The sequence below is a fragment of the Pavona decussata genome, unplaced genomic scaffold (genome assembly GCF_977016875.1).
Source record: "Pavona decussata unplaced genomic scaffold, jaPavDecu1.1 SCAFFOLD_491, whole genome shotgun sequence".
Taxonomy (NCBI): Eukaryota; Metazoa; Cnidaria; class Anthozoa; order Scleractinia; family Agariciidae; genus Pavona; species Pavona decussata.
Window position 1 is genome coordinate 96,159 of NW_028145821.1, and position 14,641 is coordinate 110,799.

General features: G+C 38.8%; 2 protein-coding genes across 12 annotated transcripts in view; both read right to left on the reverse strand.

Moving 5' to 3' along the window:
- The window catches only part of LOC146450131 (uncharacterized), an 84,899-nt gene that overhangs the window by 62,420 nt on the left and 7,838 nt on the right, over window positions 1-14,641 (reverse strand). The gene's annotated exons all lie outside the window — the stretch shown is intronic.
- LOC146450134 (uncharacterized) overlaps window positions 1-14,641 on the reverse strand; it is a 92,054-nt gene that overhangs the window by 12,117 nt on the left and 65,296 nt on the right. The window contains exon 2 of one of the 11 annotated variants that reach the window (XM_085100707.1): window positions 737-1,375. The exons of the other annotated variants lie outside the window; for them this stretch is intronic. Within the exon in view, the coding sequence (XP_084956833.1) occupies window positions 737-1,375 (639 nt within the window). The remainder of the gene's footprint in view (window positions 1-736; window positions 1,376-14,641) is intronic. 11 annotated transcript variants of the gene reach the window in all.

Here is a 14,641-nt window from a genome sequence, read left to right on the forward strand (position 1 = left end):
CAAGAAAGCGTACTATGGGAAGGGAAGTGGACGCCAATGAGGAAAAGATTGTCACTGCTAGCAGGAGCGCGTTCCACTGTTTCATTTGAACAATTTCGATGTTTTTTTGAATTTTTCAATGCAGATTTTTTTTTATATTGCTAAAATTATCTTCTCTTCCAAACTGTTAGCCGTAGTCCAGTATATCGGGACATAATTGGAACCCTTCTAGTGAGCTTAGACCACAATGTTCTTTGAGTGTGTTTACAAACAAGGTTGAAAAGAATCTTTCACAATAGGAGAGTGCCAATGTCTGGCGCTTTTACAAACACTCGGTACAAACAAGGCAAATAAATTGACAACAAAACCGAACTGCGAAGAAAAATAGGTTCCACGAAGTATTCAATACATCCAGGGTGGAACTTGAAAGCCGCTAGCAAGAGCAACAGTAAAGGAACTGCATTAACCATGTGCTTCTCTGCATGATTTATCATGATTATGACTCTACAAATAAGGGGGCCAAAACGCCTTCTTCAAACCAAACTCACGTTCGAAACCAGTTCCACATCGACTGAATACGTCCCTAAATCTTCGTTCGGGGGAGCTGGGAGGGGTGGGTAGAAGGCCCAATATTATGTTGCGTTCCCTTCTTGCGACTCAATTAAAGACATTAAATGGAAGGGAGACATTTGAATTTGCCACGTACAGCGGTTTCAAAATTGATAAAAAAAAAAAAAAAAAAGAAAAGAAAACCTACCCAAGCAATCCGTGTCAACGGCTAAGGTTCTAGGATACTTCTGAATAATGTGTGGATGGCTCAGAATATCACCTTCACTGTGCACTTTCACTTCTCGTTCATCTAACCTTTCCATAGGTGGAATCCAGCTATCAGCTGCATGTCTGATGAAGTTGACGATATTTCTGCTAACGGGAATTCTCAAGCTAGGTGTTGTTAAGTAGGAAGGTACAATTATATCTCCCAGTTTGGCTTTCTCAGGAGTTATCCCTTTGCAGACGCCCACAGAAAATACAGCTTTAGGTTGTAGGATCCTGGCTGCATCTACGATCATTGCGGATTGACCCGGATTCCAAGGACCTTTGGAGCATTTTAATATCCCAATTTTCACCTTTCCCTGGACACCTTTATCCATGGCACCAAAGAACACGTAACCAAGATTTTTGTAGTAACTCTTAAAAGGCTTATCCAGATAGGCAAAACAGCTTAAGAACTCACAGTCTCCCACGGTCAATAACATAATGTCAATCGGTAGTTTAACATCGCTCCGTCGTTTTGAAGTATTTGGAAGGTCACCCATCTTTGGAATCTTAATACTGAGTCGTGGGGGGCTACCATCAGTTTGCGGTAAACGTTTCTTCTTCACTTCAGTTTCCACCCCTAAATGGAGAATTCGCAACGAAAACGAACCTATAAGAACACTGTTCAGTATAATGAATATAATTTTTTATTGGTTACATTTTTTTTAACAAATACGGATGATTTACTAAACGAAAAAACATCTATTTCAGTAAAAGTTGTACATCTTTGTCAAAGGACGTGAAAATACATTTTTATCTCATGTCAGTTACAGTTATTTGTTAACAAATATCATCAGGCCTACTCTGGGACCTTAAGTCGCCTTAAGTCGCTTAAAGTCGCCTAAAGTCGCCTAAAGTCGCCTTAAGTCGCCTTAAATACCTCAGGCAGGGGGAGGGGGAATCTCATATTAAATTGACGGGGGTGATTGCCATACCTTTTAGGGGTTAATATTTGTGGTTTGATACCCCTTAGGGTGTCAAAAGCTAAAATTACTTCCTTCAGATACATTGTGGTAGCTTTTAGGGTAATGAGCCAAACAATATGACAGGCAGCAAATGTCAATCAAGTGATTTGGTACCTCTTATAGCGGTTACCGATAACACGCGACGTATCGCCTTCAAAAGACTCCGATAAAGTTGTGTTTTGGTGGACGTCAATCATAGAAAAGCCGTTGAAATTATTTTGAATTCTGAGACCATTTCAAGGCAACAGAACCAAGAAATTGACAGTTTTATCCGCTGACGGATGGTAAACATTATAAAAGTTGATTTCCAAGCCAGATTATCTAAAAATATGGGCATTGTTTAGACGAAGCCGTATTTTTTAATGAAACATTTGAAATCGCTACACCTGATAATAAGCGGTACGTGCAAGTGAGTAAATTATCACGTGCAGTCAAAACTAAAAATTTTAATTCAAAAATACCTTTTATTTGCGCCTGATCCTGGCTCGAGAATCAATTTATATAAAGTTTGCCTTCTCTTAGCGAGGCAAAATTCTTAGTTTCTTGCCGGGTTACCTTGGAATCTTGTCAGAATTCAAACTAATTTCAACGGCTTTTGTTTGACTGACGTCCACCAAAACGCAACTTCATCCGACTCTTTTGAATGCCGTAGGTCGCGTGTTATTGGTAACCGCTGTAAATAAAATGATAAAAAAAATTGTTCAGATCATGCCCACAAAACAGAAATCTGATACCTTTTAGGGCTTCTTTTCCAACTTTTCGAGTTTATCCCTTTCACTTTTATATGGGAACCCCCCCCCCCCCTATCCCCTGCCGATCTTTTAAAAATCGCTTAGGTTAGAAAAAGCTGAAATTTCCCCCAGAGGATAAACTTCCCCATTTCAATAAAAACAAATATGAATTTGTTGTCCATAATAGGGTGTTCATTGGGTTACTGATCTCTGTCAGTGACTCAACTGATGGTCATTTAACAAATAGATTCCATTTTGCCGTGCGTCTGTACTCTGATAACGCACAGATGACGTCAAAACGTGGTGAGAACAGAGAAGTACGCTACGAGCCGCAGGCGAGTAGCGTGACTGATGTTCTCGCCACGTTTTAACGTCCTCTGTGCGTTATCAGAGTACAGACCCACGGCAAAATTGAATCTATTTGTTTTATACAATAACCAAGACATTTCAACACATTTCGTGAGCGGGCATCGCGTTGCCTAAGCTGAGTCAAAAACTTTCCAACAAACTCAGTTTTAGACTACTGCACACATGCAGTTGCGATCTTCTAAATTAGATTATAATCGGAAAGAATTTCACTAACAATATTTCCAAAACTAACCTTTATTCCAGAAGAAAATCCTGACCCCAAAATATTACAGCATGTAAGTCGTTTCGCTGCGATTTGTAATCGATTACTCGCCGTTACTGAATTTTTTATCGGCGACATATTTCGACAAATATTTGCTTCCCTTTCACGTCACAACAAAGTTCTAGCTTTCCTATCCTGTTTGAGGTCACTCTCAGCAGTCTTTGTCCAATTTTTTATTGGGCAGTTTTCCTTTCCTGCGAGAATTTGCCTGTGTTTGTCCGCTACTTGCAAAAACAGTTTGCAAAACTTTGTTGACCAGTCGCTCTGGCTGGACTCCAGACTCTGATCACGTGCGCTGGTCACACCACTCGATGACGTCAATCGTGCGTCTATACTCTAATCACACACTCCTCTAGACCAATCAAAACGCGAGTTTTACACAGTTCATTGCATAAAATATTATATATAATTCCAGCAACCATCCCCCCATACAAATGTGAGAACTTAAAAGCTGGGGTTCGAGGACCCTTTCTAAAAGTAAAAGACCTGGTTGTTACACATTTTAACAGAAACCCTAAATTAATGGTACAAGAATATTCTTTCACTGGCATGGCTCCAATACTCTTGCACTGCAAGAAGCCTTCTTGGCAGTTTGCCATATTTATGCGATAAACTGCCCACCTACGAATAAGCACCCACTTCGAATAGGCGCCAACCCTGACAGCGCAAAAAGTGAATGAGAGCCTGCCCTCAAATAAGAGCCCACCCCGCCCCCTTCCCAACAAAATACATTTCTGTACTAGCACAGCATGAAGTAAGATCAGTGTCAGTTGTGTTCCAAAATTGGTTTTAGATACTATACTCAAAAAACTTTTATATTGTTTATGTTAGATTTTGCACTTTTTGTGTCTTGTTCAAGCGAAATAAACTTGTCAGCCCCCGTTATCCCTTGTCTTGTTATTCTCGAAAAATGCCCTGGGTTGATGAAAATGTTGGGAGACCCTCATGATCCCAAAATTAAGTGCCCAGGGTAGTTAATCGAATAAATACGGTATTAACACATGTGTTTTAAAGCAGGTATGAATTAAGCAATGGATTCAAACTGTGCTGAGGCTAAAGTTATGTGCAATTACTGAGGCATGGAAAGGAAAACATGAACAGAATTGTGGAAACCTTTTCCTGCGTGAACTTTTTATTGGAATATTTTGGATAACACAAATAAATAAAATGAGCTTTTCTTTTCTGATAAAAAGTTAATAATTTTTTTTAACAATTAAGTTCCTAAATAAAAATCAAGAGTCAATGTCTCTTATCAAGAATTGATAAACTTTATAAGCTTAAGTGCACACTGTATGAAGGTTAAAATTATCCACTATCAGTCACTTACCGATTGGAAAATTTATCAGGTGCCATCGAACAGTACATAAATGCAAGAAAGGATAACTTCTGGATATTGACCAATTGACTTTAGCATATGTAAACAAACGAAGAAGCTGAAATGTCCCAGGCGTCCACACAAGCTAAAGCTCGTTCTGATTTCATACATACATTGAATTCAGTTTCTTGCCGCAAATCTTCATTGCCAAAATGTTTCCTGTAATTGACCATTAAGTAGAAATGCAATTCTACGGACATCTTTTCCACTGCGACTGGAAATAATTCCAAAACCTCTTAAAATAAATCCAGGAATTCACAAGTTGCATGCGTTTGAAAGAAGTGTGGGCACTGGAAACAAATAGAGATGAAGAAATGCATGCTGGGACGATCGTCTTCAAATGGCGGCACCAATGCATGCTTTCAAGGTTTGTGTACATTTTTGTGAATTTGTTATGCGTATTCTTGTTCTGTTATATTGTCATCAGCTGAACGGTATGAATTTTCTTTTATACAATGAACTGTGTAGGACTCGCGTTTTGATTGGTCTAGAGGAGTGTGTGATTAGAGTATAGACGCACGATTGACGTCATCGAGTGGTGTGACCGGCGCACGTGATCAGAGTCTAGAGTCCAACCAGAGTGACTGGTCCACAAAGTTTTGCGAACTGCTTTTGCGAGTAGCGGACAAACACAGGCAAATTTTCGCAGGAAAGGAAAACTGCCCGATAAACAAAAAATTGGACAAAGATCGTTGAGAGTGATCTCAACCAGGACAAAAAAGCTGGAACTTTGTTGTAACGTGAAAAGGAAGCAAATATTTGTCGAAATATGTCGCCGATAGAAATCCGTTAATGGCGAGTAATCGGTTACAAATCGCAGTGAAGCGACTTACGTGCTGTAATATTTTGGGATCAGTATTCCTTCTGGAATAAAGGTTAGTTTTGAAAATATTGTTAGTAAAATTCTTTCGAATTATACTCCAATTTAGAAGATCGCAATTGCATGTGTGTAGTCGTCTAAAACTGAGTTTGCTGGAAAGTTTTTGACTCAGCTCAGACAACGCGATGCTCGCTTACGAAATGTGTTGAAATGTCTTGGTTATTGCATAAAACAAATAGATTCCATTTTGCCGTGGGTGGGTCTGTACTCTGATAACGCACAGAGGACGTCAAAACGTGGTGAGAACATCAGTCACACTACTCGCCTGCGGCTCGTAGCGTACTTCTTTGTTCTCACCACGTTTTGACGTCATCTGTGCGTTATCAGAGTACAGACGCACGGCAAAATGGAATCTATTTGTCAATTAAACAGGTGAAACGCTACAGAAGGAGGCGTATCAACATTTTTATAGCTGGATTTCTGGTATTGGTATGAATTTGGCAATGACGGCCATCAAGCAACATTAGTGGAATTTGGCATGGAGGAATTCAGCTATTGACATAAGTGTTGTATTAATAGTGAATGTAACAAAATGCTGTAGTTGACCAAATTATTTGATATAAGTTTGCTAAGCTTAATGTGTATTTAATATATCATTGTGATTGATTGAGTGATTTTTGATACTCTTTACATATTTATTACCGATCAATACTCTTGCTTAATAGATGAATTATGTATCAAATAATTCCAGATGTGATCACTTGTGGGCATAATGTGCATCATGTCAAATTTTTTGAGGATTATCACCTATGGAGTTTCCTGATATATAATGCTTGCATCGTAACAATCCTGGCAATATTTTATTTCCTTTCTTGGACACATTTTGTTCAAGTCTATGCGTGTTAGTTAAGGTCATATTGAAGGCCTTTCTGGGTCTGAACTGGGGTGTCTGTACTAAGGACTTGAAAACTTTGTGATGATGAAGCCTGGGTAATCTTAACAGCTATATGCATTTTAAGGCTTGGTCCCCTGATTGGTGGATTACAATAAATCATTCAGAGGCAAGCACATCCTGTTTGCCTTTAAGGTTAAGGGTTCCATATCCATGTGGGACCTAAACAAGACAAATTAATTGTATTTGTCCACTGTGGTATATTAATAGGCCTAACTATACATGGGCAACAGTCTAGCTTACTCACTGCACCTTGTGTAAAATTCTCCTTAAGTCGCCCAAAATCGCCTTAAGTCGCCTAAAATCGCCTTAAGTCGCTTAAAATCGCTTCAATTTTAAAGTGTGTTTTGCTTAAGTCGCCTTAAATCGCCCTAAGTCGCCCAAAGTTACGGCGACTTTAGGTCCCAGAGTAGGCCTATCATCTCTCTGGTTAACAAATTTGATTAAAAGCCCATTTTACCACCGTGTGCCTAGTGACCTGGCCTTTTAGTGAAGAAGCAAGGCTGTACTTGACTCTCTTTAGATGCAAACCTCAGTGCTCTTCATATGAAAGTTATATCGTTCATATACGATAACTAGCTTGCATTTACATTTGAAAAGCATTGAGATTTGTATAAAAACAAAGTTGCCCCCAACTTCGCTTCAACTCAGAGGCTAGGCCACTACGCACACAAGTTTAAACCCTATTTCACCCTCTTGATTCGAAGGTCCGATATCCGAGAGGATATACAAATTGAGCAACCTTCAAATTTCACGGGAAACGAATAAAACCCTGTCAATGAAAATTATTCTTTCCAACAATTAATTGTTAAAATAATTACACTAAAACAAAGATTAAAGTTCGTGTATTGAAGCAAATTTAAAACAATAAAATACTTGGGCAATTTTGATTTATACCAAATTTGTACTGTTACGTTATATGCTATTCGGCCTTCTTCGAAAACCTGGGCATGAAATGAACAACGTTTATTTCAATGCTATGAATCGCAGTTATTTTACCTAAAAGTTTACGTGCACTTATGTTAACCTATCCTGTTGGAGTTTCCTTGCTGATTTACAAAATACTGCATTTGATACGGGCCAAAGCGTAAAACAGAGTACTAAAAAATTGGTTCCCGTTCGACGCTCACTGTGCACAATACACCGTGATGTGCAAGTCATTCACGACGCTTCCGTGTTTTAAAACCCCATGACTAAAATGAAGAGTGGGAACCGACTTCTCTCAATGGCTAAACTTAATTCGATTTAGAAGGTGCACGGACAAAAGCTACTAAGATGCACGTTTGGCTATTAAAAGTGTTGTCCTCAGTTCTTGTTTAAGCGTTCAGACTGTTATTACACAACAGGATTTACACAGAAGCATCTTTTTAAAACTGGTTTTTAAAAATGTTCTAAGATACTGTATATCTTTTCAATAACATCGAGGTTAATTTGTGGACTATTGAAATGAACAGTTGTTCGTTTGCTCGAGCGGCGAGCACAATTCAACGAGGGAATCGACAAGAGAAAACGGCAGACGACCAACTGTTGCTGACTTCACTGGAGGCATTTACCGCTCAGATAGACTTACGGGGCTTACTCGGCTTACGGGGGTTTCAGTCTTCCATTTTCACACTCGCTCCAGACCTTGCGTTCGACGACACCGCCCACATCCCTCGACGAACCAACATCAAAAGAAGACGAATGTTTTGTAATCTAAGCTCACTTACGCCCTTCAGCTAGACAAGAAAGGAATCTTTTTCTTTGAAATGGAATAAAATAAAAGTATGTATGTGGCCATTATTTTTAAGGTGTGTGCCGACAATGTCGAGAGAAGCATGCTTGTCATCTGAAGCAGTTTTTGGGCACGGAAAAGATGGAAAGTGACAGCACACCTACCCCGTAAAGGATTTCCTATTCCATTTGAGGCGTTTGGTAGCCCTTCCACTTAAGAAGAGTCCTTAATCAGTAATGAAGATTACACACAGTCACTTACACCAGCCAGTGCACCCAATAGCCTACAACAACCACGTTTTTAAACTACACCAGGCTTGCGCAATAAATCAGCCATTTAGAGATTTAGGCTCTGTGCTGATGAAAGATTGGAAAGACTTGCATCCCCGTACTAAACACCACTATGCGTGGTTTGCAAAGCAAGGAATAAGACCCGTCCTGGAATCGATTGCCCCAGGCCAAAGAGAACATTTGTGGGATTACGCGAGACACATGTACAGTTCGATTGAGTCTTAGCAGCAATGATAACAACCATAATAAAGATGGCGAAGTTGTCCCTAGCACTCTGTCCGACAGCACCTTACGGAATCTCGTTGATGCTTATAACAATGCACAGTCTTCAATATGAAGCGCCCAAAAAAGAGATTCTATCGTTGTTTTCCCGAAATTTTAAGTAATTTTAAGTAAGCTCAGAAAGAACTAATTCCTGGCTTGACGGATTTCCGTATCAAGGAGGCAAGGAAGCATTGTATTCAGCACGGTCCAGGTGTTGCCACATCAGCAGCTGCAATCTACAGGTCCTTTCTCAGTGAAACTAAAGTTGAACACTTCTTAAGGTTCATTAACAAGTGATGCGATCTCACAAGACACAGCATATGGCACGTCTTGATTTAAACTGATACCAGCGGGAATTATCGCCCAGTACTGAACGATCTGTGATGAAACCGAGTTCAAGTCTGCCAGTGAGAGAACTCTGCTAAGAATCCTTGAAGTCTGTCCAGCAGACCATTGTCGATATTTCGCACTAAGTGACCCTAAGAAAGAAGAGTGTAGGGAGTGCTGTGCTCATAGTTAGTCAATTGAGTGTGATAGGTGCGAGGAACTACGACATCTGTTCGACTCCTTAGATGAGGCCACTGGAAATGTTTTTTTTTTTTTATGAAATGTGATTACCACCAAAATTAATACTTGGTATTTTGCTATTCAGGCGAGCATTTCTGTTATTCGGTTTTGGTATTCTGCTATTGAGACATGCAGTTCTGTTATTCAATTCTGGTATTTTGTTATTCAGACATGCAGTTCTGTTATTTAGTTCTGGTATTCTGCTATTGAGACATGCAGTTCTGTTATTCAATTCTGGTACTTTGATATTCAGACATGCAGTTCTGTTATTCAGTTCTGGTATTTTGCTATTCAGACATGCAGCTCTGTTATTCAGTTCTGATATTTTGTTATTCATACATTCAGTTCTGTTATTCAGTTCTGATATTCTGCTATTCCAACAGTGAAACCTGCAGTTTTGTGACTTCGTGATGTCATTTTTCATGAGGTGCATTTTATTTTGGTGTTTTGACATGGTAACATGCAGCTCAAAATGACACTCAGTGAAGGGTTTTCGACACAATAATTTATTTACGGCCAAAATGTTTATATTTAAATTTATGCCGTGAGTCATAGATGGCCGAGGAACACAAAACGATAAGCCATCTTCTAAGTAATTCAGTCGGTGTTATCATTAGGAAATTGACTTGAGAACACTTATTTTTGATCGAATCGACAACTTACAGTATCGTGTTGATTGGCTGTATCACACAACAGTAAGATACCTTAATACTGGAATTATTGACGCGAGAATAGTTCGCTGCCTAAGGAAAGCTATAGAGAATTTCTGTACGGATCGAGATCAACTGTTTAATGTCAGCAATAGGCCTTCCTCGGTTGCGCTGGAAAAATCGCCAGAATATGGCAAAAAAGTGCTCAAATTAGTGCTAGGTTTCTATAAAAAGTGCTTGAAATTTAGTAATAGTGCTCGAAAGTTGCTCGCAGTTACGTTTTTTTTAATTATTTCCTAGCAGATGTTTATACATATTCCTAGTTTTATCAAACTTTTAACTCTTGATCTTCTGATATACCTAAGTGACTATTAAGCATAACAACGTTTGTCAACTAAAACCTTTTTATTATCGCTGTGCAAAGGGAAAAAAATTGGGATAGGCCCTACCTAGGCCCGTCCCGATTACGCTGGGCACTTTTTCGGCACTTTTTTTTTTCGAATTTGGAGCGCTTTTTTACATTTCCAGCACTCTCGAGCACTAAATTGACTTTTGAGCAGAACTTCAGCATTTTTTCGCTTTTTGGGAAACATATCAGCACATTTTTACAATTTTCCATATTGTTAAATTCAATATTTTATTTTGTTCAATATGTTACCAAACAAGTCGCAAACCAAGAAATCGCTGAAGATGAAGTAATGGTTTCGTTCGATGTCGTTTCACTCTTTACTGCCATTCCAGTTGACAAGACTTGTGACTACACCAGAAAAAAGCTAGACAAGGACACCTGGCTACACTTAAGAACGAAGCTCAACACCAATGAAGTCATCTCCCTGTTGGAATTCACCCTCTCCAACAACAACTTTATGTTCAACGAATCTGTCTATAAACAAATTCATGGATGTGCAATGGGGAGCCCAGTTAGCCCAGTCGTAGCTAACCTCTGCATGGAGGTAATTGAAATACCGGATATCGCCGCCTCAACAACACCTTTGATTTATTATTTATTATTATTTATTATTTATTATTTGATTTGATTTGAAATCACTGTTATTATTATTACATATTCTCGTTGAATTGCAAGCTAAGTGAATCTAGAAACATTGCTTCTATTTACAGTCCTTTAATTAATTAATTAATCAATTAACTATTCACTTTACTTAGTTAATTTCATTAATTATTCGACATTACATCGCAAAACATTTATAACAACAGTTATTTACATGGCAAAACAATTCAAAACATTTCCGCCCGCAAATAGCAGGTGCTAGTCGAGGCGGGCGGAGAAAAGGGGGACAGCAGTCAGTGATAAATTACGTAAATAAATGACATATACAAACGTAAATACATAACATTTACAAAATCAGCCACCTTTAATAATTAAATTATAAATTATACTAAACTCATTGTAAAACTAAGCTAATTTTTTCTTGAAACTAAAGTAAATGAGATTTTCAGTATCGACTTTATAAATTAAACTGTGTATCCTTCCGATAGTTCGCTATTTTTTTAAGCAGTATGGGCGATTCATCATAATCGTCCTCGGCCTCTAATAACGAAAATAACATGTCATTGATATGTTTTTTGAAAGCTCTCTTGGGGAGTTGACGAAGTTTATCGCAAAGGGAATTCCAAAGCTTAGCACCGAACCTAGCAAAAGAACCTTGGTTTTGACTCAGTCTCGATGGGTTAATATAAAAATTGTCGGAGGAAGAGAACCTGGTCTCATGATAATGCTTTTCTTTAGCTTTAATGAAGAGATTACTAATGTTAGTAGGAACAGTTAAGGTGATTCCATCGAAAGAACGTTTGTAATGAGAATTTTTTGAAAATCTCTACAGATGTTAAGTCCATCTAGTACATCAGAAAAATAAAATAAAAAGAGGGGGTCACCGTCCTTGTTTTCACCCTAGAGGGCTGTAGTATCTCACTATTTTCTAGGCATGTGATATATTATGGTGGCATATTAAAGGAGCTAGTCTTCAGCGAGAAGTGCTTACTACTTCCAGAAAGTTAGCATTTTTCTTTTAACAGTACTGTAACTTTGTAGTAAAACGACATAAAGTGGCTAAATAAATTAATCCCATAGCATAACAGGGGACATTCGAGCGGTTGTACGCTTCCCGCGAAACGTCCAAAATTGATCGTAGTAGTGATTTCACAATAATTTTTCGAAATTGAATAATGAAAAATTATTGAAACTGGGATATAACTTAGAGAGTCGTATTTTCTTTAATTTCGTTGAATAAAAAATGGGGGTCACCGTGTTCGTTTAGAAGGAAAGGACCATTTATTTTCCTGCCGAGCTTAACCTCAAGGAAATCCCGCAATGTTGTGCGTGCGCGCGCTCGTGCGCGCGCTAAATGACGCGAAAAATTATGCGCAGCAAGGATGCGCAATGCAATTCAGTGGAATCACCTTAAACATGAGACGTCGAACATTATTGAGGAAACTGTTTCAATGTATAACATATTTAAAGGAAGGATTTTTGAGGAGATGAATAAAGGCACGGCATGCGCTCTGGGTTCACAGAAATACATCAACCGAAGGGCACGTTTTTGTAGCGCGAGGAGTTTTTGTAGATGGGATTTGGCAGCTTGGCCCCAAGCAGCCAAACCATAGGACAGATAGGGTAGTATCAAAGAGCGGTAAATACTTAATAGAGTGGTAAAAGGGACGAGGTGCCTAAGACGGGCAATAACTCCAATAATTCTACTTATTTTTAGTGCTACATTGTCAACTGATGTGGTATTTCCAGCTCAAGTGACTGTCTAGTAAGACACCTAGATATTTAACATGATTCTTACACTCAAGGGAAGTAAGAAAGTGATTACTACTATCAAACATTTGAATATTGACCGAATAGTCCATCTTACGTTGATAAGGACGAAAGATAACAAAGTTTGATTTTGTAGCATTTAATGTTAGCTTATTAGCATTGAGCCAGTCCGAGACTTTAACTAGTTCGTTATTGACCGTTTCTTCAAGAGATCTAAGATTTTTGTCGGCATACAACAAATTTGGGTCATCTGCAAAAAGGTAAAACGAAAATTTCGCTGAAGAGTTGTGAAAATCATTGATATAAATTAGGAATAACAAAGGACCAAGAACAGAGCCTTGTGGGACACCACAGGAGATCTTACTAATAGCGGATAAATTAGAATCTATTTCAGTCACTTGTGAACGGCCAAGAAGGTACGAAGAAAACCAGTCATTAATGATGCCTCTGATACCATAGTGATTAAGCTTTTTTAGTAAGATTGAATGATTGACGGTATCGAAGGCCTTTTTTATATCTAAAAAGATACCACAAGTAAATAATTTTAGGTCCATATTGTTTTGTATGATATCAACAATGTCAATAACAGCGTGTTGAGTGGAATGCTTTTCACGAAAGCCATACTGGGATTTAAAAAGGATGTCGTTTTTGTCAAGAAAGTTTTTGAGTCGTTGGTACATCAACTTTTCAAATATTCTATTAAAAATAGACAATAATGAAATAGGCCGATAATTTCCGGAGTCAGTTTCATCACCACTTTTGTAGACAGGAGTAACTTTCGCTTGCTTTAATTTGGATGGAAAGACACCTTCTTGTACATAGATATTAAAAATGGTGGATAGAGGGCCGGAAATAATGTGTTTAGCACCGGATAAGATATCGATCGGACAAGAATGGAGACCATAAGTTTTATTTCTAGGAATAGACAGTATTTCACGTCAATATCTATTGGAGAGACTGCATCGAAAAAGAGGGAAATTTGGATAATTATTGGGTGACAAATACTCAGTAAAACTGCAAGAGGAGGGTGGTACACGCGACGCTAATTTTTCCCCAACGGAGGAAAAGTAATTGTTGAAAATGTTAGAAATCTCAAGGGGATCCTAAAGTCTGGAAACGTTACGTAGACGACAGTTTTGTCATGATAAAGAAACACTCCGTTAGCAAGTTCCACGACACTCTTGACGCAGTTGACCCTAAAATATCTTTCACCCTCGAAACTGAGAACAATGGCCAAATTTCCTCTCTACAGTCAAACCTCTTTTAAGCGGTTACCCTCGGGAATGAGCCAACTGACTGCTTAAGTGAGGTTTCCCAAAATGTAGTATAAAATATGGTAAAAATGGAACTGTAAGATGTATACAGTATATTGAACCGGTTGACGACAACGGTAACAAAATATTAGAAAAACCTCAAGTAATTCAAGGAAGTTGGCGCTTATACAGTACTAATGTTGTTTGAAAGGCAATCGCCTTTGTCTTAAACCACATTAATAAAGTTTTGCATTCAACATGATGTAAAAAAAATTAAGTTATAATTGTCTGCAATTTAGGGCTGCGTAACTTGATTTGATGGAGCAAATCGCTCACTTTGCTTAGGGCCAACGACAGTTCCTCATGACCGTTAAACTGTGCAAAGTCTTTCAGCTGCTCAGCCACCCATATGGGTGCTCCTTCAGATTATTGAAGCAACGCGGTTTTGCATATTTTCCGATGACAATAGGATCCTCCTTTTCACCCGCAGCATTAACAAAAAGGCCCACGTATGCCTCTGTTTGGCCTGCTTTCCTCCCCTACGTCGCCGTCCCTTTCCGTTAAGGCTTGTATCAGGTAGACCTCTCCAAAAGCTACCGGTTTCATCCGTGTTCCACACATTCTCTGGACTCCATCCACGTGTGATCTCTCTTACGCGCTCGTTCCAACTTTCCAGCGTTTCCTCGCTAACATCCCCGTCCTCTCCCGCATTGGCCATTTTCTGAAGGTTGTAATGCTGCTTAAAACGTTGCAGCCATTCATTTGAGGCGGTAAAGCCACTTATTCCCAGCTTTTCTGCAATTAGCAGAGCTTCCTCCTGCAGCATTTTGCCGGAACCAGATTTCCAGTTAGGGG